A 24,725-nucleotide genomic window follows, 5' to 3' on the forward strand; every position below is an offset into this window, starting at 1 on the left:
GCCTCTTTCACGGTCGCCCCTCGGTGAACTTTACATTGGTTACTTCGTGAGTTTTATGTGAACAAGAAATGTAGTTGTATCCTAGTGTATATGACAATGAATTGATCTAAGCTGAACTGATATCCGGGCATTGCTGCATGCTGGCACAGGCTGCTCTATTTGCTGATGAATTGTTGCAAGGGCTAAACATGGAGAGGAGGCATAAAGGTAAATAGCATAGACATACCCCTCGCTGACCATGGTGTCCAAAGCACTGTTCTCATTTGTCCGCATTTGGTCTGAATCCCTCTTTTTTATTTTGTATCCATATATGTTGTCAATCCAAATGTCAAAATAACTTTTAATTATTATTATTGGCCTACTTCAAACCTGTCCCCTGAAAGCTTATTGCATATATGAGCCGTCTGAGTAAAGGAGTTGGCCCGCAGTTCTCTTTTAAAATTTTCACCTCTCAGCTTAAACCTTTGACTTGGATTTTTTCTAAATTTCCCTTTCTCTGGAATAAAGACTGTTTGTATTCGCCTTGTTTATACCACTCATAATTTTATGCACCTCTCTAAGGTCACCCCTCAGTCTCCCTTGTTTTGGGAAATAAAAGCAGGCATACCCGAATTCCTCTCCATAGCACCCCAAGTGTTGGAAAATCCTCATGTGCCCCTTTACACTCGTTCCAGCTGCATTAGAAGATAAAACTATAAGAGATAGGAGCAGAATTATGCCATGCAGCCCATCTAGTCTGTTCTGCCATTACCATATAACCATATAAAAATCACAGCACGGAAACAGGCCATCTTGGCCCTCCTAGTCCGTGCCGAACCCTTAATCTCACCTAGTCCCACCTACCCGCACTCAGCCCATAACCCTCCACTCCTTTCCTGTCCATATACCTATCCAATTTTACCTTAAATGACACAACTGAACTGGCCTCTACTACTTCTACAGGAAGCTCATTCCACACAGCTATCACTCTTTGAGTAAAGAAATACCCCCTCGTGTTTCCCTTAAACTTCTGCCCCCTAACTCTCAAATCATGTCCTCTAGTTTGAATCTCCCCTACTCTCAATGGAAACAGCCTGTTCACGTCAACTCTATCTATCCCTCTCAAAATTTTAAATATCTCGATCAAATCCCCCCTCAACCTTCTACGCTCCAATGATTAGAGACCTAACTTGTTCAACCTTTCTCTGTAACTTAATTGCTGAAACCCAGGTACCATCCTAGTAAATCGTCTCTGCACTCTCTCTAATTTGTTGATATCTTTCCTATAATTCGGTGACCAGAACTGCACACAATATTCCAAATTTGGCCTTACCAATGCCTTGTACAACTTTAGCATTACATCCCAACTTCTGTACTCAATGCTTTGATTTATAAAGGCCAGCGTTCCAAAAGCCCTCTTCACCACCCTATCTACATGAGACTCCACTTTCAGGGAACTATGCACAGTTATTCCTAGATCTCTCTGTCCTCTGCATTCCTCAATGCCCTACCATTTACTCTGTATGTTCTATTTGGATTATTCCTGCCAAAATGTAGAACCTCACACTTCTCAGCATTAAACTCCATCTGCCAACATTCAGCCCATTCTTCTAACCGGCATAAATCTCCCTGCAAGCTTTGAAAATCCACCTCATTATCCACAACACCTCCTACCTTAGTATCATCGGCATACTTACTAATCCAATTTACCACCCCATCAGCCAGATCATTTATGTATATTACAAACAACATTGGGCCCAAAACAGATCCCTGAGGCACCCCGCTAGTCACCGGCCTCCATCCCGATAAACAAATATCCACCACTACTCTCTGGCATCTCCCATCAAGCCACTGTTGAATCCATTTTATTACTCCAGCATTAATACCTAACGACTGAACCTTCTTAACTAACCTTCCATGTGGAACTTTGTCAAAGGCTTTGCTGACGTCCATATAGACTACATCCACTGCCTTACCTTCGTCAACATTCCTCGTAACTTCTTCAAAAAATTCAATAAGGTTTGTCAAACATGACCTTCCAAGCACAAATCCATGCTGGCTAATTCTAATCAGATCCCGTCTATCCAGATAATTATAAATACTATCTCTAAGAATACTTTCCATTAATTTACCCACCACTGATGTCAAACTGACAGGTCTACAATTGCTAGGCTTCCTTCTAGAACCCTTTTTAAACAATGGAACCACATGAGCAATACGCCAATCCTCCGGCACAATCCCCGTTTCTAATGACATATTAAAGATCTCCGTCAGAGCTCCTGCTATTTCTACACAAACTTCCCTCAAGGTCCTGGGGAATATCCTGTCAGGACCTGGAGATTTATCCACTTTTAAATTTCTTAAAAGCACCAGTACCTCCACCTCTTTAATTGTCATAGGTTCCATAACTTCCTTACTTGTTTCCCACACCTTAGACAATTCAATATCATTCTCCTTAGTGAATACCGAAGAGAAGAAATCATTCAAAATCTCTCCCATCTCCTTCGGTTCCACACATAGCTGACCACTCTGATTCTCTAAGGGGCCAATTTTATCCCTCACTATCCTCTTGCTTTTTTCTAACTATAGAAGCCTTTCGGATTTACTTTCACCTTATTTGCCAAACCAACCTCGTATCTTCTTTTAGCTTTTCTAATCTCTTTCTTAAGATTCCTTTTACATTCTTTATATTCCTCAAGCAATTCCTTTACTCCATGCTGCCTATATCTATTGTAGACATCCCTCTTTTTCTGAACCAAATTTCTAATATCCCTTGAAAACCATGGTGCTCTCAAACCTTTAACCTTTCCTTTCACCCTAACAGGAACATAAAGATTCTGTACCCTCATAATTTCACCCTTAAATGACCTCCATTTCTCTATTACATCCTTCCCATAAAACAACTTGACCATTCTACCATGTCTGATTTATTATCCCTCTCAACGCCGTTCTCCTACCTTCTCCCCATAAACTTTTAACACCATGATTAATCAAGAACCTATCAACCTCCGCTGTAACTATCCCAATGACTTGGCTTGCACAGCCATCTATAGCAGTGAATTCCATAGATTCATCACTCTCTGGATAAAGATAATTATCCTCATCTACGCTCTAAATGGATGTCTCCTATTCTGAGATTGTATCCTTTGGAACTAGACTTCCCCGTTGCAGGAAACATTTCTGTACATCCACACTATCCAGGTCTTTCAATATTTGTTAGTTTTCAACGGTACCAGCCTTTCATTCTTCTAAACTCAGCTGGTTCAGGTTCAAAGCCATCAAAGACTCCTGTGATCATTCTGGTGAACCTACATTGGACACTCCCCAATGCCAGCACATCTTTTCACAGAAATGGACTCTAAATTGCTCACAATGCTCCAAGTGCAGTCTGACCAATGCCTTTTAAATTCTCAGCATTACATCCTTGTTTTCGTATTCTGGTTTTCTCGAAATGATTGTCAACATTGCATTTGACTTCCTTACCACCAATTTAACCTACAAGTTAATATTTAGGAAAGCCTGTACGAGGACTCCTAAGTCCCTTTACAACTCTTAACTTTTGAACTTTCTCCCCATTTTGAAAATCGTCCACTTCTTTATTCCAATGTGCATTATAATGCATTTCCTTACACTATACTACATCTGCCACTTCTTTGTCCATTCTCTCAATCTGCCAAAGTCCTTCTTCAGACACCCTGCTTCCTCAACACGACCTAGAATACCACCTATCTTCCAATCATCTGCAATGCTGGCCACACAACCATTATTTATTCTTCAAAATCATTGACAAATAAGATGAAATGGAACAGTTCCACCCCCCAACCCCTGGGGCACACCTCTAGTCACCAGAAGACAATTAGAACAGCCCCCCTCTATTCCAACTAGTTCCCTTTTGTCAGTAAAGCAATCTCCTCTCCATATCAGTGCCACGCGACAGTGAGAATAGGAATTGAGTGAGGTGGAGGATAAATGCATGGCTGAGGGATTGGAGCAGAGGGCACGGATTCATATTACTGGATCACTGGGACCTCTTTGGGAGCAGGTGTGACCTGTACAAAAATGACCGGTTGCACGTGAATCCCGGGGGACCAATACCCTGGCGGGGAGGTTTGCTAAGTCTACTGGTGAGAGTTTAAACTAGAATTCCTGGGGGGTGGGAACCGAACTGAAGAGTCTGGGGAAGAAGAGGGTGGCTCACCAATAGAGAAAGCTTGTAGACAGTGCAAGAGGGAGGACAGCCAGGTTATAGAGAATGGACGCGCTCAGACAGAAAGATTGAGATGTGTCTATTTTAAGGCAAGGAGTATTGTGAGCAAAGCGAATGAGCTTAGAGCGTGGATCACTACTAGGAGATATGATGTGGAGTCCATTATAGAGAGTTGGATGGCTCAGGGACAGGAATGATTACTTCAAGTGCCTGGTTTTAAATGTTTCAGAAAGGACAGGGAGGGAAGCAAAAGAGGTTGGGGTGTGCACTGTTGATCAGAGATAGTGTCACGGCTGAAGAAAAGGTGGATGCCATGAAGGAATTGTCTATAGAGTCTCTGTGGGTGGAAGTTAGGAACAGGAAGGGGTCAATAACTTTATTGGGTGTTTGTATAGGCTGCCCAATAGTCACAGAAATATCAAGGGGCAGATATGGAAACAGATCCTGGAAAGGTGTAATAATAACAGAGTTGGAGGTTTTAATTTCCCAAATACCGATAGGCATCTCCCTAGATCGCGGGTCGGCAACCCGCGGCTCCGGAGCCACATGTGGCTCTTTTACGTCTGTGCTGCGGCTCCCTGTTGCTTTGGGAAATAATTGGTTGTGGCGACCCTTTTCCTGGCACATCCGAACCGACTCACAATTAGATAGCCTACGGGGGTTTGCGAGCACAGAGCTTTGGAGCCTCTGCGCCATGGGGGGGCAGGTTGAGGGAGGCTTAAAAGTGAGGCTGAAGATTTCGAATAAAGTTTTTTCCTTCGACTGCAGTTACCGACTCCGTGTCGTAATTTTAGCGCTGCGTGTAGCACACCGCTACATGGTCAGTATTTAATTAAAATGTATTTTATGTTAGTTTGTAAGTTTTTGAAATGTAAATCTAAATTTGAAGATTATGGTGATCTTGGACAATCTAAATAAGACGTTGTGGCGACCCATTTCCTGACACATCCGAACCGGCTCACAATTAGCCAGCGTTCAGGCTAAGGGAGATAGCCTACGGGGGTTTGTGAGTACGTGTCTTTTGCAGCATCCGCGCCCATGGGGGGCGGGTTGAGGGAGGCTTAAAAGCAAGGCTGTTTAGTTCGAATAAAGCTATCTTTGACTGCAGTTTACTGACTGCGTGTAGCAACCGCTACAACGTGTTTTTTATCGCTGGCTGTCCAGAGGGGAGGTGCTGAAACGCTTTGTCGCGTGTCTGGAAGAAGTGAAAACTTTCCTGGGCAGCAAAGGGCTCACCTTTCCTGAGCTGGAACAGCCAGAGTGGCTGGAAAAGCTACACTTCATGGTAGACATGACAGCGCACCTGAACACGCTGAACGCAGCTCTTCAACGGGGTAAGGACGTACAGCCCTGCACATGTTGGAGGATGTTTTGGCATTCGAGCGCAAGTTGACGTTGCTTGCCAGAGATTTACAGAAAGGCACATTGTCTCACTTCCCCAATTTGAGAGAGTTCAAACAAGGTCACGACATGATAAATGCGGAGTATTTACATTCTGCAATCATCGCAATGCAAACATCGTTTGGGAAACTCCTCTGTGAGTTCAGAGAGGAAAAAAAAACACATTATCCTTCCCGGTCACTCCCCTAAGCATCGATCCATCCCTACTGAATACGACTGCATTGTCAGGTGTGAGTCAACCTGAACAAGTATGATAAATATTTTAATTGCCTATTATTTTACGTATATTCATGTTTTCAATGTTCAGTGAAATAGTCCTTTTATTTTTCAGGTTGACAGCTGGCTGACGTTATTTTTGGTTTGCTGCTGGCGGCAAATTTAAGTTTGGCGTTTTTCATAAATACAAGAAGGACTCAAATAGACGTTGAGTATTTTACTTAAAAGTAACCTTCAACCCAACGTCTTTTTTTCGGAGTTCAAAATGTTTTTGTTGCATGCAGAAATGTTTTCTCTGCAGGAGTTCATCAATTTCATAAATGCAACACATTATAGTTTGTTTATACATAGCATAAAGGCAAAACAAAACGTTGTATGCAGTGTTATTTCATTTTAAATGTCAAACGGGTTTTGCGGCTCCCAGTGTTTTCTTTTCTGTGGGAAACGGGTCCAAGTGGCTCTTTCAGTGGTAAAGGTTGCTGACCCCTGCCCTAGATCAAGGGGTTTAGATGGAGTGGAGTTTGTTAGGTGTGTTCAGGAAGTTTTCTTGATACAATATATAGATAAGCCTACAAGAGGAGAGGCTGTACTTAATTTGGTATTGGGAAATGAACCTGGTCTGGTGTCAGATCTCTAAGTGGGAGAGCATTTTGGAGATAATGATCATGATTCTGTCTCCTTTACAATAGCATTGGAGAGAGATAGGAACAGACAAGTTAGAAAAGCATTTAATTGGAGTAAGGGGAATTATGAGACTATCAGGCAGGAAATTGGAGGCTTAAATTGGAAACAGTGGTTCTCATGGAAACATACAGAAGAAATGTGGCAAATATTCAGGAGATATTTGTGTGGCGTTCTGTATAGGTAGGTTTCAATGAGACAGGGAAGTTATGGTAGGGTGAAGGAACCGTAGCATACAAAGGCTGTAATAAGTCTAGTCATGAAGAAAACAAAAGGTTCAGAGAGCTAGGTAATGTTAGAGATTTAGAAGATTATAAGGCTGAGAGGAAGGAGCTTAAGAAGGAAATTAGGAGAGCCAGAAGGGGCCATGAGAAGGACTTGGTGGGCAGGATTAAGTAACCCCCCCCCAAGACATTCTACAATTATGTGAACAGCAACAGGATAAGACATAAAAGAAAAGGACCTATCAAGTGTGATCGTGAGAAAGCGTGTATGGAACAGCAGGAAATAGCAGAGGTACTTAATGAATACTTTACTTCAGTATTCACAATTAAAAAGGACCTTAGTGATTGTAGTGATGTCTTTCAGCAGACTGAAAAGTTTGAGAATGTAGATATTAAGAAAGATGATGTGCTGGAGCTTTTGGAAAGCATCGAGTTGGATAAGTCGCCGGGACCGGATGAGATGTACCCCAGGCTACTGTGGGAGGCGAAGGAGGAGATTGCTGAGCCTCTGGCGATGAGCTTTGCATCATCAATGGGGACGGAAGAGGTTCCAGATGATTGGAGGGTTGCAAATGTTGTTCCTTTATTCAAGAAAGAGAGTAGAGATAGCCCAGGAAATTATAGACCAATGAGTCTTACTTCAGTGGTTAGTAAATTGACAGGGAAGATCCTGAGAGGCAGGATTTATGAACATTTGGAGAGGTATAATATGATTAGGAGTAGTCAGCATGGCTTTGTCAAGGGCAGGTCATACCTTACGAGCCTGATAGAATTTTTTGAGAAAGTGATTAAACACATTGATGAAGGTAGAACAATAGGTGGAGTGTATATGGATTTCAGCAAAGCATTTGATAAGGTAACCTATGTAGGGCTTATTACGAAGATAAAAAAGCATGGGATCCAAGGGAACATTGCATTATGGATCCAGAACTGGCTTGCCCACAGAACGCAAATTATGGTTGTAGACGGATCATATTCTGCAAGGAGATCAGTCACCAGTGGGGTGCCTCAAAGATCTATTCTGGGACCATTACTCTTCGTGATTTTTATAAATGACCTGGATGAGGAAGTGGAAGGATGGGTTAGTAAGATTGCTGATGGCACAATGGTTGGTGATGTTGTGGATAGTGTGGAGGGCTGTCAGAGATTACAGCGGGATGTTGATAGGATGCAACACTGGGCTGAAAAGTAGCAGATGGAGTTCAACCCGGATAAGTGTGAAGTGGTTCATTTTGGTAGGTCAATTATAATGGCAGAATATGGTGTTAATGTTAAGACTCTTGGCAGCGTGGAGGATCAGAGGGATCTTGGGGACCGAGTCCATAGGACATTCAAAGCAGCTGCGCAGGTTTTGACTCTGTGGTTAAGAAGGCGTATGGTGTATTGACCTTCATCAATCTTGGGATTGAATTTAGGAGCTGAGAGGTAATGTTGCAGCGATATACGACCCTGTTCAGACCCCACTTGGAGTACTGTGCTCAGTTCTGGTCGCCTCACTACAGGAGGGATATGAAAGCCATAGAAAGAGTGCAGAGGAGATTTACAAGGATGTCGCCTGGATTGGGGAGCATGCATTATGAGAACAGGTTGAGTGAACTTGGCCTTTACTCCTTGGAGAGACGAAGGATGAGAGGTGACCTGACAGAGGTGTAGAAGATGATGAGAGACATTGATCGTGTGGATAGTCAGAAGCTTTTTCTCAGGGCTGAAATGGCTGCCACAAGAGGACACAGGTTTAAGGTGTTGGGGGATAAGTACAGAGGAGATGCCAAGGGTATGTTTATTTTTACTCAGTGGTGAGTGTGTGGATGGATGGCTGGCTGCCAGCATCTGTGGTGGAGGCAGATATGACAGGGTCTTTTAAGGGACATTTAGATAAGTACATGGAGCTTAGTAAAATATAGGGCTATCAGCAACCCTAGTAATTTGTAAGGTAGGGACATGTTAGGCACATCTTTGTGGGCCGAAGGGCCTGTATTGTACTTGAGTTTTCTTTGTTTCTATGTTTCTATCTTTACGTTAATACCATGCATACGTATCTTGTTAATCAGCTTCATGAGTGGCACCTTGTCAATGGGCTTCTGAAAATCCAAACAACATCCACTGACTCTCCTTTAACGACCTTGCCTGTTATTTCCTCAAGGAATTCCAACATATTTGTCATGAAAGATTTCCGCTGAAGGAAACCATGCTGTCTTTGGCCAATTTTATCATGTGCCTCAGAGTACCCAGATGATTCATTTTTAATAATAGTCTCCAACATCTTTCCAAACACTGAAGTCAGGCTACCTAGCATATGCTTTCCTTTGGACAGCCGCCTCTGCATCCTAGAGTGGAGTGATATTTGTAATTTTCTATTCCTCCAGATCCATTACAGAATCTCGTGATCCCTGAAAGACCATTATTAATGTCTCCACAATCTTTTCAGCTATCTCTTTCAGAACTCTGGGGTGCAGTCCTTCTAGTCCAGGTGGCTTATCGTCCTTCACGCTTTTCAACTTCCCAAGTATCTTCTCCTTATTAATAGCAATGACCCTCACTTCTTGCCCCTGACACTCTCGCATTTTTGGCATTCTGCTGGTGTTTTCCACAGAGATGACTAACGCTGAATACTAACTAAATACATCCGGCAATGATTTCCCCCCATTACTACCTCTCATGTTGCAATATCCACTTTCGTCTCTTGTTTACCCTTTCTATAATGAGACTTCAAAAATACGTTTTCCATCTATTTTTATAGTATTGGCTATCTACCCTTCAAATTTCATTTTCTCTCTCTTTTTGTAGGATTTTAGTTGCCTTCCGTTGGTTTGTAAAAGCAACCCATTCTGCTGTCTTCCCACTATATTTTGCTACTGAATATGCAATTTCATTTCAGTTTATGCTGTGTTTGACTTCCTTAGTCCCCCACGGTTGTCTCAACCTCCCTTTAGAATACTCCTTCACCTTTGTGATATCTTTGAAAGTTCAAAGTAAATGTATTATCAAAGTACATGCACATCACCTTATAGAAATGTGAGGTTCATTTTCTTGCGGCCGTCATCATCATCGTAATTTGCCCTTTCCCACAGTCTCACTTTACACAGCAGCTAGTTGTATACCCTCTACCCCTTCCTCTACTAGAAACTCTGCCCGCCAGGTTATTAGTCCCCCTCCACTTCAGGCGTAACGCGTCCTTTTTGTACAGGTAATACCATCCCCATAGGAGATCCCAATGAAGTATCCCTGACCCTGGGATCTGGCTAGCAACATACTATCTTTGACATCCACAGAAGCTGCTGAGTACTCCTCTAACTATGGATACCCCTATGGCTATTGCACTCCTCTTGCCCCCCACTTCCTTTCTGAGCTACAGAGACAGACTCAGTGTCAAGTGACTGCTGCTTTCCCCTGTAGGTCGCCCCCTAAATAGTATACTTACTATTAGCACAGACTAAAAGGGCCGAGATGGCCTGTTTCCGTGCTGTAATTGTGATATGGTTATTGATGGGAACGACCACAGGAGTACACTGTACTGGCTGTCTATTCCATTCCCTTCCCGTGACAGTCACCCAGGTATTTGCCCCCTGCAACTCAGGGGTGACTATCTAACACTAGCTCCTATCTACCTCCTCCAGATTTTCCCATATAACCCGATTATATCCTTCTTCGAACAGCGTGAGGAAGACTATAAAGAGCACTCCGAGTATGGACTAACTGATGCCTTGTGCAACATCAATGTAATATTCTGAGCTCCGATATTCAATGTCCTGTCTGATAAATGCCATCATGTCAAACGGCTTATTGGCTGCCATGTCAAATGCCTTTTGAACACCCCATCTACCTGTGAAACACACAGAAAATGCTGGACGAACTCAGCAGGCCAGGCAGCAACAATGGAAAAGTACAGTTAACGTTTCAGGCTGAAACCCTTCGTCAGGACACTTTTCCTATAGATGCTGCCTGGCCTGCTGAGTTCCTCCAGCATTTTTGTGTGCAGCTTATATTTCCAGCATCTGCAGGTTTTCGCTTGTTTGTGGTTTGACTGTCTACCTGTGACACTACTTTCATCGGACTGTCTACCTGTACTCCCTGATTCTTCTCCCCTCAATATTCCCCTGGACCCCATAGCTCGTTGTGGAAGTCCTACCCTGGTTTGACTTCCGAAAATGCTACACCACAGCCTTAAGTGAATTGAATGCCATTTGCCAATCCTGGGCTCGTTTACACAGCTGACAAACATCCTTCTGTAATTCATTTTAAGTTTCTTCACTGTCCACTTGTTCTAGTGTTAATTATTCGTGAATTGTTAGCTTTGCACCAAGCGAAAAAGCGGAACAATCAAGGCAATCACAAGCTCCTTATTTCTTGGCATGTTTAATTCTGCCGTGTTCTTTATTGCTCTGTCTAGTATTCTAGGCAAGCTGTGTGGTCCCGGAAGTATATGGAGACACTAATGCTGTGCTCCAGCGTACTTTTTTGGCACGCCATGACGCTGAACTCTTCTTCCGCCGGCTCCGTCTCCGAGCTTACTTCTTTGACAAGGACTCTCCGACCCCCACCGATGACCCCTTCTCCCGTCCTCAACGGTCCTCCTCTTCATGAACACCCCGCTCTGGTCTTCTGCCTGCTCTGGATCTCCTTATTGCCAATTGCCAACGGGACATCAACTGTCTCGACTTCACCACACCCTGTTCCAATTCCAACCTCACTCCTTCCAAACGCTCTGCTCTCCGCTCCCTCCGCACCAATCCCAACCTCAGTATAAAACCCCCTGTTAAGGAGGGAGCTGTTGTTGTTTGGCGTACTGACCTCTACCTGCCCGAGACACAGCGACGACTCTCTGATACCTCCTCTTATTTACCCCTTGATCATGACCCCACTAAGGAGCACCAGGCCACTGCCTCCTATACCATCACCAACCTTATCAGCTCTGGGGATCTCCCATCCACTGCCACCAACCTCATAGTTCCCACACCCCGCACTTCCCGTTTCTACCTCCTACCCAAGATCCACAAACCTGCCTGTCCAGGTAGACCTATTGTCTCAGCTTGCTCCTGCCCCACTGAACTCATTTCTGCATACCTTGACACTGTCTTATCCCCCCTTGTTCAATCTCTTCCCACCTATGTTCGTGACACTTCTCACGCTTTGAATTTTTTCAATGATTTTAAGTTCCCTGGCCCCCACCGCCTTATTTTCCCCATGGACGTCCAGTCGCTATATACCTCCATCCCCCACCGAGATAGTCTCGAAGTTCTTCGCTTTTTTTTTTGGATTCCAGACCTAACCAATTCCCCTCTACCACCACTGTCCTCCATCTACCGGAATTAGTTCTTACTCTCAATAATTTCTCCTTTGGCTCCTCCCACTTTCTCCAAACCAAGGGTGTAGCCATGGGCATCAGCATGGGTCCCAGTTAGGCCTGCCTTTTTGTTGGCTTTGTGTGAACAGTCCATGTTCCAAGTCTATACGGGTATCCATCCCCCTCTTTTCCTTCGCTACATGGACAACTGCATTGGCGCTGCCTCCTGCACGCATGCTGACGTCGTTGACTTCATTAACTTTGCCTCCAACTTTCACTCTGCCCTCAAATTTACCTGGTCCATTTCCAACACCTCCCTCCCCTTTCTTGATCTTTCTGTCTCCATCTCTGGAGACGGCTTATCTACTGATATCTACTATAAGCCTACAGACTCTCACAGTTACCTGGACTATTCCTCTTCCCACCCTGTCTCTTGCAAAAATGCCACCCCCTTCTCACAATTGCTCCGTCTCTGCCGCATCTGCTCTCAGGATGAGGCTTTTCATTCAAGGACGAAGGAGATGTCTTCCTTTTTTAAACAAAGGGGCTTCCCTTGTTCCACCATCAACTCTGCTCTCAAACACATCTCTCCCATTTCCCGCACATCTGCCCTCACCCCATCCACCTGCCACCCCAGTCGGGATAGGGTTCCCCTTGTCCTCACCTACCACCCCACCAGCCTCCAGGTCCAACGTATAATGCTCTGTAACTTCCGCCACCTCCAACGGGATCCCACTACCAAGCATATCTTTCCCTCCCCCCCCCCTTCCTGCTTTCCACAGGGATCACTCCCTACGCGACTCCCTTGTTCGCTCGTCCCCCCCCCCATCCCTTCCCACCGATCTCCCTCCCGGCACTTATCGTTGTAAACGGAACAAGTGCTACACCTGCCCTTACACTTCCTCCCTCACCACCATTCAGGGCCACAGACAGCTCTTCCAGGTGAGGGGACACTTCACCTGTGAGTCGGCTGGTGTGGTATACTGCGTCCGGTGCTCCCGGTGTGGCCTTTTATATATTGGTGAGACCCGACGCAGACTGGGAGACCATTTCGCTGAACACCTACGCTCGGTCTGCCAGAGAAAGCAGGATCTCCCAGTGGCCACACATTTTAATTTCACGTCCCATTCCCATTCTGATATGTCTATCCATGGCCTCCTCTGCTGTCAAGATGAAGCCACTCTCAGGTTGGAGGAACAACACCTTATGTACGGGCTGGGTAGCCTCCAACCTGATGGCATGAACATTGACTTCTCTAACTTCCGTTAATGCCCCTCCTCCTCTTCTTACCTCATCCCTGACATATTTAGTTGTTTTTTTTTTCTTTCTCTCTCACTGCCCATCACTCTGCCTGTTCTCCGTCTCCCTCTGGTGCTCTCCCTCCCCCTTTCTTTCTCCCGAGGCCTCCCGTCCCATGATCCTTTCCCTTCTCCAGCTCTGTATCCCTTTTGCCAATCACCTTTACGGCTCTCAGCTTCCCCCCACCCCCTCCGGTCTTCTCCTATCATTTCGCATTTCCCCCTCCCCTCACTACTTTCAAATCTCTTAGTATCTTTCCTTTCAGTTAATCCTGACGAAGGGTCTCGGCCCGAAACGTCGACAGTGCTTCTCCTTATAGATGCTGCCTGGCCTGCTCTGTTCCACCAGCATTGTGTGTGTGTTGTTTGAATTTCCAGCATCTGCAGATTTCCTCGTGTTTGCACCTTTTTGGTGTGATAGCTTTTAACGCAAATGACACATTTCGCTGTATATTTCGATGAACGTGAGATCAATAACTCTGAATCTGAATCACCACATTCTGATTTAATGATCGTTTTGACCTCACATTCACATACACTCAGCAACAGCACAATTACACCACTTCGGCTGAGAGGCTCAGTCTGTCCAGGCTGTCTGACCCCAGTGCCTGACGATTGACGCCCTGTAACAATGTGCCCTAACGACCGGTGTGAATAGGAATAATCTGATCTATGAATCCGGCACCATTTCCATCTCCATGCTTGGAACCAGCGGAGCGGAGATAAAATGAAACCTTACCTCTTGTGTGATGAGCTCGGGCCACGGCCCAAACACAGGCAAATAACAGTAGGTAATTGGTCTTCATCCTGTGCTAAAATAGACGGAAAAGGGAAATTAATTTAGTCTCGGATTAACTTCCGAATCGCCGAGATTTTAATACCTGGAGCATTATTTTATGGCGAAATGTCAGCGTTCTGAAACTATAACTTACCTCGTGACGGTTGCGTCGAATTGGAACATGTCAGACTTGTTCAGAAATGGTTACAAACAAGACCCAACCCTGCAACAGGTCATTCATTTCTTCTCTCTGACCTATCCTTCTTGATCCACAACAACCTCTTCACAGTTCCTCTCCGCGTTTCTATCCCCAGTTTCTGTACAAAAACGTTAGTCTACATTCCCAACGATCCCACTCCCGGCGTCTCTGCTGATTTTTAAATTGAATGCACCAGTGTTGGTAATCATTAACCTCCCAGTGAGAACAGAGCATGTTCTCTTTTCGCTGCTGATGTGGGACAGAGGGTATAGGACCCTCAGAGTCCACATCGCCAGGTTCAATAACAGTAACTCTACAAACATCAGCTTTCAGAACCGATTCGGAACTTCAGCCACATCGACACTGAACTCATTCCACAACACATGGAATCACAATAAAGGATTTTACAATCGTTCAAATCGTAAACTCCGTGTGTGTGTGTGTGTGTGTGTGTGTGTGTGTGTGTGTGTGTGTGTGTGTGTGTGTGTTTGCGCGCTCGCGCGCTGTCAGTCATTATTTATGTACATGTTTTCATGAATTATATTGTATCTGTTTTCATGTAAATTCCCGTAAAAATTAATCTCGTGGTTGTATATGGTGACAGGCATACCTTGATAATAACTTAAATTTGACTTTGATTTGAAATGTACAAAAGGCCATGGGACTTAGATCATTGGAGAGAGATTTTAAAGGGACATGAGGTAGATTTCCTGAGCATGAGAAGACGAGTATTTGAAAAGTGCTGTCAGAAATTGTGCTGGAGACATACAGATTAGTTACATTTAAAAGTCATCTAGATAAGAATTGTGGCTAAGGGATGAAGGGTTACTCTATGAGAAGAGATTGAGTCGCCTGGGACTATACTCTCTGGAGTTCAGAAGAATGAAAGGGAATCTTACAGAATCATGCAAAATTTTGAAAGGGATAGATAAGATAGAAGTAGGAAAGTTGCTTCCATTGGTGGGTGAGACTAGAACTAGGGGACATTGCCTCAAGATTCAGGGGAGAAGATTTAGGATGAAGATGAGAAGAAACTGTTTTTCCCAGAGAGTAGTGAATCTGTGGAATTCTCTGCAGTTGAGGCTTCTTCACTAAATATATTTAAGAAACAATTAGGTAGGTTTTTACATAGTAGGTGAATTAAGAGTTATGGGAAGGCAGGTAGATGGAGCTGAGTTTACGGACAGATCAGCCATGATGTTATTGAATGGCGGTGCAGGCTCGGTGGGCCTATTTCTTATCTTCTTATGTGGATTAGTGATGATTGGACGGCAATAGTCGGAATGGGCGAGTTGGGCTGAAGGGGTTACTTCCATGTTGTATGAGTCTATGACTGCAGATTTTGAAATGCTGACAACACGGCCAATGCCCCATGTCTATTCATAAAGCCTATCTGCAGGAAAACGATACTTTCGGTCCACTGGGTCCGAACCGACAATATATACTTGTTACACAAGTCGTACACTGATTTTGTTTCATTCTTCCACTGCCTATGACGCCGCACCTCCCCCCCCCACCCCACCCCACAAGCTCCCCCCAGATTGATTCATTCCTTGGGAACTACTTACAGCGGTCTTGACCGCTGGGGAGCCAGGGCACACCGGCGTCAGCAGGAGAAGGTGGGAACTCCAAGCTGAGAGCACCGGGGGTCAGGGATAACAACTACTTTGTGCAGTTACGCCTCTCTACTGGCCGGGAGACGACATTTTTAGTTATGCACCGTACATGAAAAAACAGCATTTAGGAATTTCTGTTCGGTGGGTTGATGGAAGAAAGGAAAAACAGCGGTATCCTGTCGAAAGCAGGATTGTGGTTTGTTTGTCTGAGAACACAACTCTATCGGTGTTGGCATTTCGTTTATCAGTCCCACACACATTGTACTGGTCCGCGACTTTTTACAAAAAAATACCATTACAGGGTCATAGATTTTAACACCGAAGCTGTTCTTCCGGTGCAGCCTGTCCATGCTGATCAATGTCTCATCCTGAGTTAGTCCTCTTTCTCCGCAATTGGCCGATAACATCAAGTATTAAACAGAGAAAAAACGGAGAATCTGTCTAGCCAAGATGCACGTCAGTTAATCACATTTCCAGCTCCTTCCCCAAATTCATAGCAATTGGTTCCTTCAACTTCTCATTCCTGTTGAACATGCCACAGCACAGTAAGCGAGGAGGCCCTTCGGTGCCGATCAGGAAATCAATATAAGCTAATTCCCTCTGTGATGATCTAAATTTAGTTTGAAATACTGCTATCATACCTGATCTCTATCATGCCTGGCTGTGTGTTCGAGGCATTCGCCACTATCTGTATAGAATTTCTTGCCCTGCAACTCGGAGAAGTTCTTCTTAGTGAGGGCGTCAGAATTTATGGGGAGAAGACAGCACAACGGAGCCGAGAGAGATATTAAACCAGCGGTGTTGGAATGGTGGAGCAGACTCAATTGGCCCAATTCTGAGCCGGGGAGAGACTCACAGGATGCACATTGGATTTAATTTTGTTTTTTAACCCTGCTGAAGGAAATCCACGGGTTGAATAATATTTGTCAGGGGAAAGGAATCGAAACCCTGCATCAGAGTTGATCCATCAACAATTCCTCCCATGCATCCTCCCTCACGCAGGTACTACTCGACACGCTGTTTTCCTCCAGAATTCCCAGATTCCAGCATCCGCAGACTCAGTGTGTCTACTTTGTCTATTCCCTATATCCACTCGGAAGGACACATCCCGTTTAATACAGGTGCGATGATTAAAGGTCGGCTTTAGAAATATAGAAAACCTACAGCGAAATACAGGCCCTTCGGCCCACAAAGTTGTGCCGAACATGTCCCTACCTTAGAAATTACTAGGGTTACCCATAGCCCTCTATTTTTCTGAACCTTTATTTGTCACATCTGTATCTAACATATACTAGCGATAGGTAATAAATGCTGGCTTCGCTGGCAACGCCCTCAACCCATAAATAAATTAAAAAAAAAACAATGAAATGTGTTAAATTAAATTAGAGAGAACTGTGCTAGGGGTAGCTCACAAGTGTGCCACGCTCCCGGAACCGACATAGCAAACCCACAACTCATTAACTCTACCCTCCACATCTTTGAAATGCAGGAGGAAACCGGAACACCCTGAGGAATCCGTACAAAATGGAGAGAAGCTAAAATAGCGTCTCGGACGGCGGTGGAAATTGAACCCAAATCTTATATCTGACCGCTTTAAAGTCTTGGGCTAACCTCTACACTCTCGTCCATATGTATCCACAGCAAGTTGTTGGTGCCATGGACACAAAGATTCCTGCCTGCTCACACTCTCCATTAAGCATGTGCTGCAACTTCTAGAAGACTTCCTTCACCCTGGCGCACAGAGGTAACGAAAGAGACGTACTCTCATTTTTAGCCACAGAATCTCTACACTGTCCCATCATGCTCTTTTCGGGCATGGGTCAGACACCGAAAGGAGCTCCCTTTGTATTATCTCATCACACGTTGTTGAGCATTGAGCCTATGAGTAAAACACAGAGTGAAACTCCCCCGAACTGTTCCGTTAAACACTCCATGGACATTTGTCAGGACTGGGACTGAACCTGTCTTGGCACTGTCCATTGAGGCACTCCCTGGACATGTGTCAGACTCAGAGTGTATCTCCCCTCACATTTCTAGGACCCGATTTGCCATCCCAGCCCAGAGTTCATCCCTCACTGGATGGGAGACATTTCTCCATATTCTCTGTCCTCCCAGCTGACCATATTCCATAATCCACTGATGGAAATAAATGGCAAAAATCAGTCTTCATTCTAACACCATAATTGGAGCAGAGGAAAAGTTGCTCACCTTGTGCAAGGTCTTCATGGGAATTGAAGAACCCTCCCTCGATCCCAGTTTTTATCGAGACAGCCCAAGGTGGCTCTCTGTCCAACTCCTTACACTTTGTCCAACATTGGCTTTCTATTGGCTACGAGGAAAAACATTCGGTCTTGGGCAACAGGGATATTGCGCAAGGAGCACATGGAAGGAAAGAGGAAGTGTCATATATGGTGGCCGTTATTCGCCCAGCGTGAAGAAAGATGAAATGGTCCACAGGAAAGGAGAAGTGCAAAGAGGGAGGGGGTTCAGCAGTGAATGCCGATGTTGAAGCAACAGGGGAATCAATCATAACTAGACTGCAATTTACATAGTGGGCTTCGGAAAGGGATAAAAGGCCAATCAGTAATACAACCTGTCGAAATGTTTCAATGTAAGTAAAACCATAAGGTTTGGGAACAGAATTGGGCCTTCGGTCTCATCGAATCTGTTCACCCATATGGTTGTGACTGATCTATGATCCTTCTCAACCCCATTCTTCTGCGTTCTGCACTTAACTTATGACGCTCTGACAAATCAGAAACCTAGCCTTGGTTTATAGAGCGGGCGACAGAGTAGAGGGAGACAGAGTAGGAAGGCTTTGGCTCAACGGGGCTTCGGGAGGTAGGTTATCTGTGTAGAATACAGACAGGAGGTATTGTGTGAGGCCGGTGTTCTGTACTGGGTGTCAGATGTGGGAAGTTCGAGAGAATCCCAGCCTCCCGGACGGCCACATCTGTGCCAGGTGCGTCCAGCTGTAGCTCCTTAGGGACCGCGTTAGGGAACTGAAGATGTTGCTCGGTGACCTTCTTCTGGTCAGGGAGAGTGAGGAGATGATAGAGAGGAGTTACTGGCAGGGAGTCACACTGGGGCCTGGGGAGACAGTCAGGAGAGGGAAGGGCAGGAGTCAGAGGCTGGAGAGCATCCTTGTGGTTGTACCCATTAACAATAAGCACTCCTGCTGAAACATAACAACATAAGAAATAGGAGCAGGAGTAGGCCATCCGGTCCATCGAGACAGTCCTGCTATTCAATAAGATCATGACTGAACTGTCCAAAACCTCAGGTCCATCTACCTGCCTTTTCCCCATAATCCTTAATTCCCTTATTATATTGAAACCTATCTAACTGTTTCTTAAATATATTTAGTGAGGAAGCGCCAACTACTTCCCTGGGCAGAAAATTCCACAGTTTCACTACTCTCTGGGGAAAACAGTTTCTCCTCATCTCCGTCCTCAATCTTCTCCCCTGAATCTTGAGGTAATAGAACGTAGAACATAGAATAGTACAGCGCAGTACAGGCCCTTCAGCCCACAATGCTGTGCCGACAGTCACCCCTGCCTCCCATATAACCCCCCCCCACCTTAAATTCCTCCATATACCTGTCTAGTAGTCTCTTAAATTTCACTAGTGTATCTACCTCCACCACTGACTCAGGCACTGCATTCCACGCACTAACCACTCTCTGAGTAAAAAACCTTCCTCTAATATCCCCCTTGAACTTCCCTCCCCTTACCTTAAAGCCACGTCCTCTTGTACTGAGCAGTGGTGCCCTGGGGAAGAGGCGCTGGCTGTCCACTCAGTCTATTCCTCTTAATATCTTGTACACCTCTATCATGTCTCCTCTCATCCTCCTTCTCTTAACCTTAACCTCTGATCATAATGCATACCCTCTAAACCAGGCAGCATCCTGGTAAATCACCTCTGTACCCTTGCCAATGCTTCCACATCCTTCCTATAGTGAGGCGACCAGAACAGGACACAGTACTCCAAGTGTGGCCTAACTAGAGTTTTATAGAGCTGCATCATTACCTCTCGACTCTTAAACTCTACCATTCGACTAATGAAAGATAACACCCCATAAGCTTTCTTAACTACACTATTTACCTGTGAGGCAACATTCAGGGTTCTGTGGACATGTACCTCCAGATTCCTCTGCTCCTCCACACTACCAAGTATCCTGCCATTTACTTTGTACTCTGCCTTGGAGTTTGTCCTTCCAAAGTGTACTATCTCACACTTCTTCAGGTTGAACTCCATCTGCCACGTCTCAGCCCACTTCTGCATCCTATCAATGTCTCTCTGCAATCTTCAACAATCCTCTACACTATCTACAACTCCACCAACCATTGTGTCGTCTGCAAACTTACCAACGCACCCTTCTACCCTCCACATCCAGGTCGTTAATACAAATTACAAAAAGTAGAGGTCCCAGTACCGGTACTTGTGGGACACCACTAGTCACAATCCTCCAATCCGAATGTACTCCCTCTACCACGACCCTCTGCCTTCTGCAGGCAAGCCAATTCTGAATCTACCTGGCCAAACTTCCCTGGATCCCATGCCTTCTGACTTTCTGAATAAGCCTACCATGTGGAACCTTGTCAAATGCCTTACTAAAATCCATGTCGATAACGTTCACTGCACTAATCTCATCTATATGCCTGGTCACCTCCTCAAAGAACTCTATCAGGCTTGTTAGACACGATCTGCCCTTCACAAAGCCATGCTGACTGTCCCTGATCAGACCATGATTCTCTAAATGCCCATAGATCCTATCTCCAAGAATCTTTACCAACAGCTTTTCCGCCACAGACTTAAGGCTTACTGGTCTATAATTACTCAGACTATCCCTACTACCTTTTTTGAACAAGGGAACAACATTCGCCTCCCTTCAATCCTCCAGTACCATTCCCATGGACAACAAGGACATAAAAATCCTAGCCAGAGGCTCAGCAATCTCTTCCCTTGCCTTGTGGAGAAGCCTGGGGAATATTCCGTCAGGCCCCGGGGACTTATCCATCCTAATGTATTTTAACAACTCCAACACTTCCTCTCACTTAATATCAACATGCTCCAGAACATCAACCTCACTCATATTGTCCTCACCGTCATCAAGTTCCCTCTGAGTGGTGAATACCGATGAGAAGTATTCATTGAGGACTTCGCTCACTTCCGCAGCCTCCAGGCATATCGTCCCACTTTTATCTCTAATCGGTCCTACCTTCACTCCTGTCATTGTTCTGTTCTTCACATAATCGAAGAATGTCTTGGGGGCATTCTTTACCCTACTTGCCAAAGACTTCTCTTGCCCCCTTCTTACTCTCCTCACTCCCTTCTTAAGCTCCTTTCATGCTACCCTATATTCCTCAATAGTCCCATCTGATCCTTGCTTCCTAAACCTCATGTATGCTGCCTTCTTCCACCTGACTGGATTTTCCACTTCACTTGTCGCCCATGGTTCCTGCACCCTACCATTCTTTATCTTCCTCACCGGACAAATTTATTCCTAACATCCTGTAAGAGATCCCTAAACGTCGACCACATGTCCATTGGTATATTTCGCTGCAAAAACATCACCCTAATTCACACCCGCAAGTTCTCGCCTTATAGCCTCATAATTTACACTTCCCCAGTTAAAAATTTTCCTTATTTCTCTGATTCTATCCTCTTCCATGATAATGTTAAAGGCCAGGGAGTGGTAGTCACTGTCCCCCAGATGTTCACCCACTGAGAGATCTGTGACCTGATCCAGTTTGTCACCTAATACTAGATCTAGTATGGCATTCCCCCTGGTTGGCCTGTCAACATACTGTGACAGGAATCCATCCTGGACACACTTAACAAACCCTGCCCCATCTAATCCCTTGGAAATAATCAGGTGCCAATCAATATTAGGGAAGTTAAAGTCATCCATGATAACAACCCTGTTATTTTTGCACCTTTCCAAAATCTGCCTCCCAATCTGCTCCTCAGTGTCTCTGTTGTTACCGGGGGCCTATAGAATATCCCCAGTAGAGTAACTGCTCCCTTCCTGTTCCTGACTTCCAACCATACTGACTCAAAAGAGGATCCTGCTACATTACCCCCACTTCTTTAGCTGTAATAGCATCCCTGACCAGTAATGCCACCCCTCCTCCCTTCCGCCCCATCCCTTTTAAAGCACTGAAATCCAGGAATATTGAGAATCCATTCCTGCCCTGGTGCCAGCCAAGTCTCTGTAATGGCCACTACATCATAATTCCACATAGGTATCCAAGCTCTCAATTCATCACCTTTGCTCCTGATGCTTCTTGCATTGAAGTACACACACTTTAGCCCTTCTACCTTACTACCTTACCCTTTATTCTGCTTCTCTTTCCTCAAAGCCTCTCTATATGTTAGATCTGGCTTTACTCCATGCACTTCTTTCATTACTCTATCACTCCAAGTCCCATCCCCCTTACAAATTAGTTTAAACCCTCCGGAACCATATTAGCAAACCTACCAGCAAGGATATTGCTCCTCCTCGAGTTCAGGTGCAACCCATCCAATCTGTACAGGTCCCACCTTGCCCAGAAGAGATCCCAATGATCCAAAAATCTAAAACCCTGCCACCTGCACCAACTCCTCAGCTACGCATTCAACTGCCATCTCCTCCAATTCTTACCGTCACTATCACGTAGCACTGGCAGCAATCCTGAGAACGCCACCCTTGACGTCCTGTTCTTCAGCCTCCTGCCTAGTTCCTGAAACTCACCCTTCAGGACCTCATCCCTTTTCCTGCCTATGTCGTTGGTACCAACATTTATCACAACTTCTGGTTGCTTCCCTTCTCGTACCAGGATGTCGTGCACCTGGTCAGAGAAATCCCGGACCCTGGCATCCGGGAGGCAACAAACCATGCGGGTGTCCTGCTCACGTCCACAAAATCTCCTGTCTGTGCCCCTGACTATAGAGTCTCCAATGATGACAGCTCTCCTCTTCTCCAGGGCACCCTTCTGCACCATAGGGTCAGACTCAGTGCCCGAGGCCCTGCCACCATGATTCACCCTTGCTTGGCCATTCTCACCAACAGTATCCAGGACGGAATAGCTACAGGGGTGGCCTGCACTACCTGTCTACTCACCTTCGCTTTCCCCCCTCGGACTGTGACCCAACGACCTGCTCCGGCAGCCTAGGTGTCCCTGTACCTCCCTGTCGCTCTCATTTATGACTGCCTCATTCTCCCTTATGAGTCGAAGGTCATCCAGCTGCTGCCCCGGATTCCTCACACGGTCTTCCAGATCGCCCCGCCGCATGCACTTCTGGCAGATGTGACTCTGTGGGAGAGGGGATTTCCCCAAAGACTGTCACCTCTCACAGGAGAGGCACATCATCGTCTCAGGAGGCATTGTAAAGACTAACTGGGAGCAAGCTCGTTCTCCACCTCTTCTTGTCAAAGGCTCAAATCTCCACTCCTTCACTGGCCACTGACTCACTGGCCGCTTTCCACAATGTCTCCTAGTTCTAGTTGAGTACTGCTGGGGGAGACGGCCTACCTGGGGGAAGCAACAGTGGCCGCGCCTCTAGCACGGAAGAGTCTGGCCCTGTGGTTCAGAAGGGTAGGGAATGGAAGAGCAAGTGATAGCGGACTTTATATTTAGGCGTTTGGAGCAGGGGCAAGGTTTGAGATTTCTGGATCATTGGGACCACTTTTAGTGTAGGAGTGAACTGTACAAAAAGGACGGGTTACACTTGAATCCCAGGGGGACCAGTATCCTGGTGGGGAGGTTTGCTAAGTCTATTGTTGAGAGTTTAAACTAGGATTGCTGCAGAGTGGGAACCAAACTGGAGAGACGGAGGAAGAAGTGGTTGGCCCACAAATTGAGGAAGCTTGGAGACAGTCCCAGAGGGAGGATAGGCAGGTGATAGAAACGGGACATGCTCAGACTGATGGTTTGAGATGTGCCTATTTTAATGCAAGGAATATTATAAACAAATTGGATGAGTTTAGAGCATGGATCAGTACTTGTAGCAATGATGTTGTGGCCATTACCAAAACTTGGATAGCTCAGTGGCAGGAATGGTGACTTAGAGTTTCAGGATTTAGATGTTTCAGAAAGAACAGGGAGGGAGGCAAAAGAGGATGTACTGCTAACGAGAGATAGTGTCACGGCTGCAAAAAATGAGGAAGACATGGAGGGATTGTCTCCGAGTCTCTATGGGTGCAAGTTAGGAAAAGGAAGGGGTATATAACTCTATTGGGTGTTTTTTTTTATAGACCACCCAATAGTAACAGGGACATTGAGGAGCAGATAGGGAGACAGATTCTGGAAAGGTGTAATAATAACAGGATGGACGTGGTGGGAGATTTTATTTTCCCAAATATCAATTCGGGTGTCCCTAGAGCGGGGATTTTAGATGGGGTGGAGTTTGTTAGGTGTGTTCGAGAAGGTTTCTTGACACAATATGTAGATCAGCCTACAAGAGGAGAGGCTGTACTGGATCTGTTATTGGGAAATGAACTTGGTCAGGTGTCAGATCTCTCAGTGGGAGAGCATTTTGGAGATAGTGATCACAATTCTATCTCCTTTACCATAGCATTGGAGTGGGATATTAACATACAAGTTCTGAAAGAGTTTACTTGGAGTTAAGGGAAATATGAGGCTATCAGGCAGGAACTTGGAAGCATAAATTGGAAACAGATGTTCTCAGGGAAACGTATGGAAGAAATGTGGCAAATGTTCAGGGGATATTTGCGTGGCGGTCTGCATGGGTACGTTCCAATGAGACAGGGAAAGGATGCTAGGGTACCATGGTGTACAAAAGCTGTCATAAATCTAGTCAAGAAGAAAAGAAGAGCTTATGAAAGGTTCAAAAAAAC

At 45.3% G+C, this 24,725-nt stretch overlaps 1 protein-coding gene across 1 annotated transcript in view; it reads right to left on the reverse strand.

Moving 5' to 3' along the window:
• Window positions 1-18,165, reverse strand: part of LOC132394941 (uncharacterized) — a 119,100-nt gene extending 100,935 nt beyond the window's left edge. The window contains exons 1-2 of the mRNA XM_059971287.1: window positions 18,092-18,165; window positions 14,030-14,102 (exon numbers count right to left, since the gene is read on the reverse strand). Of these exons, the coding sequence (XP_059827270.1) occupies window positions 14,030-14,102; window positions 18,092-18,109 (91 nt within the window). The 5' untranslated portion in view covers window positions 18,110-18,165. The remainder of the gene's footprint in view (window positions 1-14,029; window positions 14,103-18,091) is intronic.
• Window positions 18,166-24,725: the final 6,560 nt, after the last annotated feature.

The sequence above is a fragment of the Hypanus sabinus genome, chromosome 6, assembly GCF_030144855.1.
Source record: "Hypanus sabinus isolate sHypSab1 chromosome 6, sHypSab1.hap1, whole genome shotgun sequence".
NCBI classification, from domain to species: Eukaryota; Metazoa; Chordata; class Chondrichthyes; order Myliobatiformes; family Dasyatidae; genus Hypanus; species Hypanus sabinus.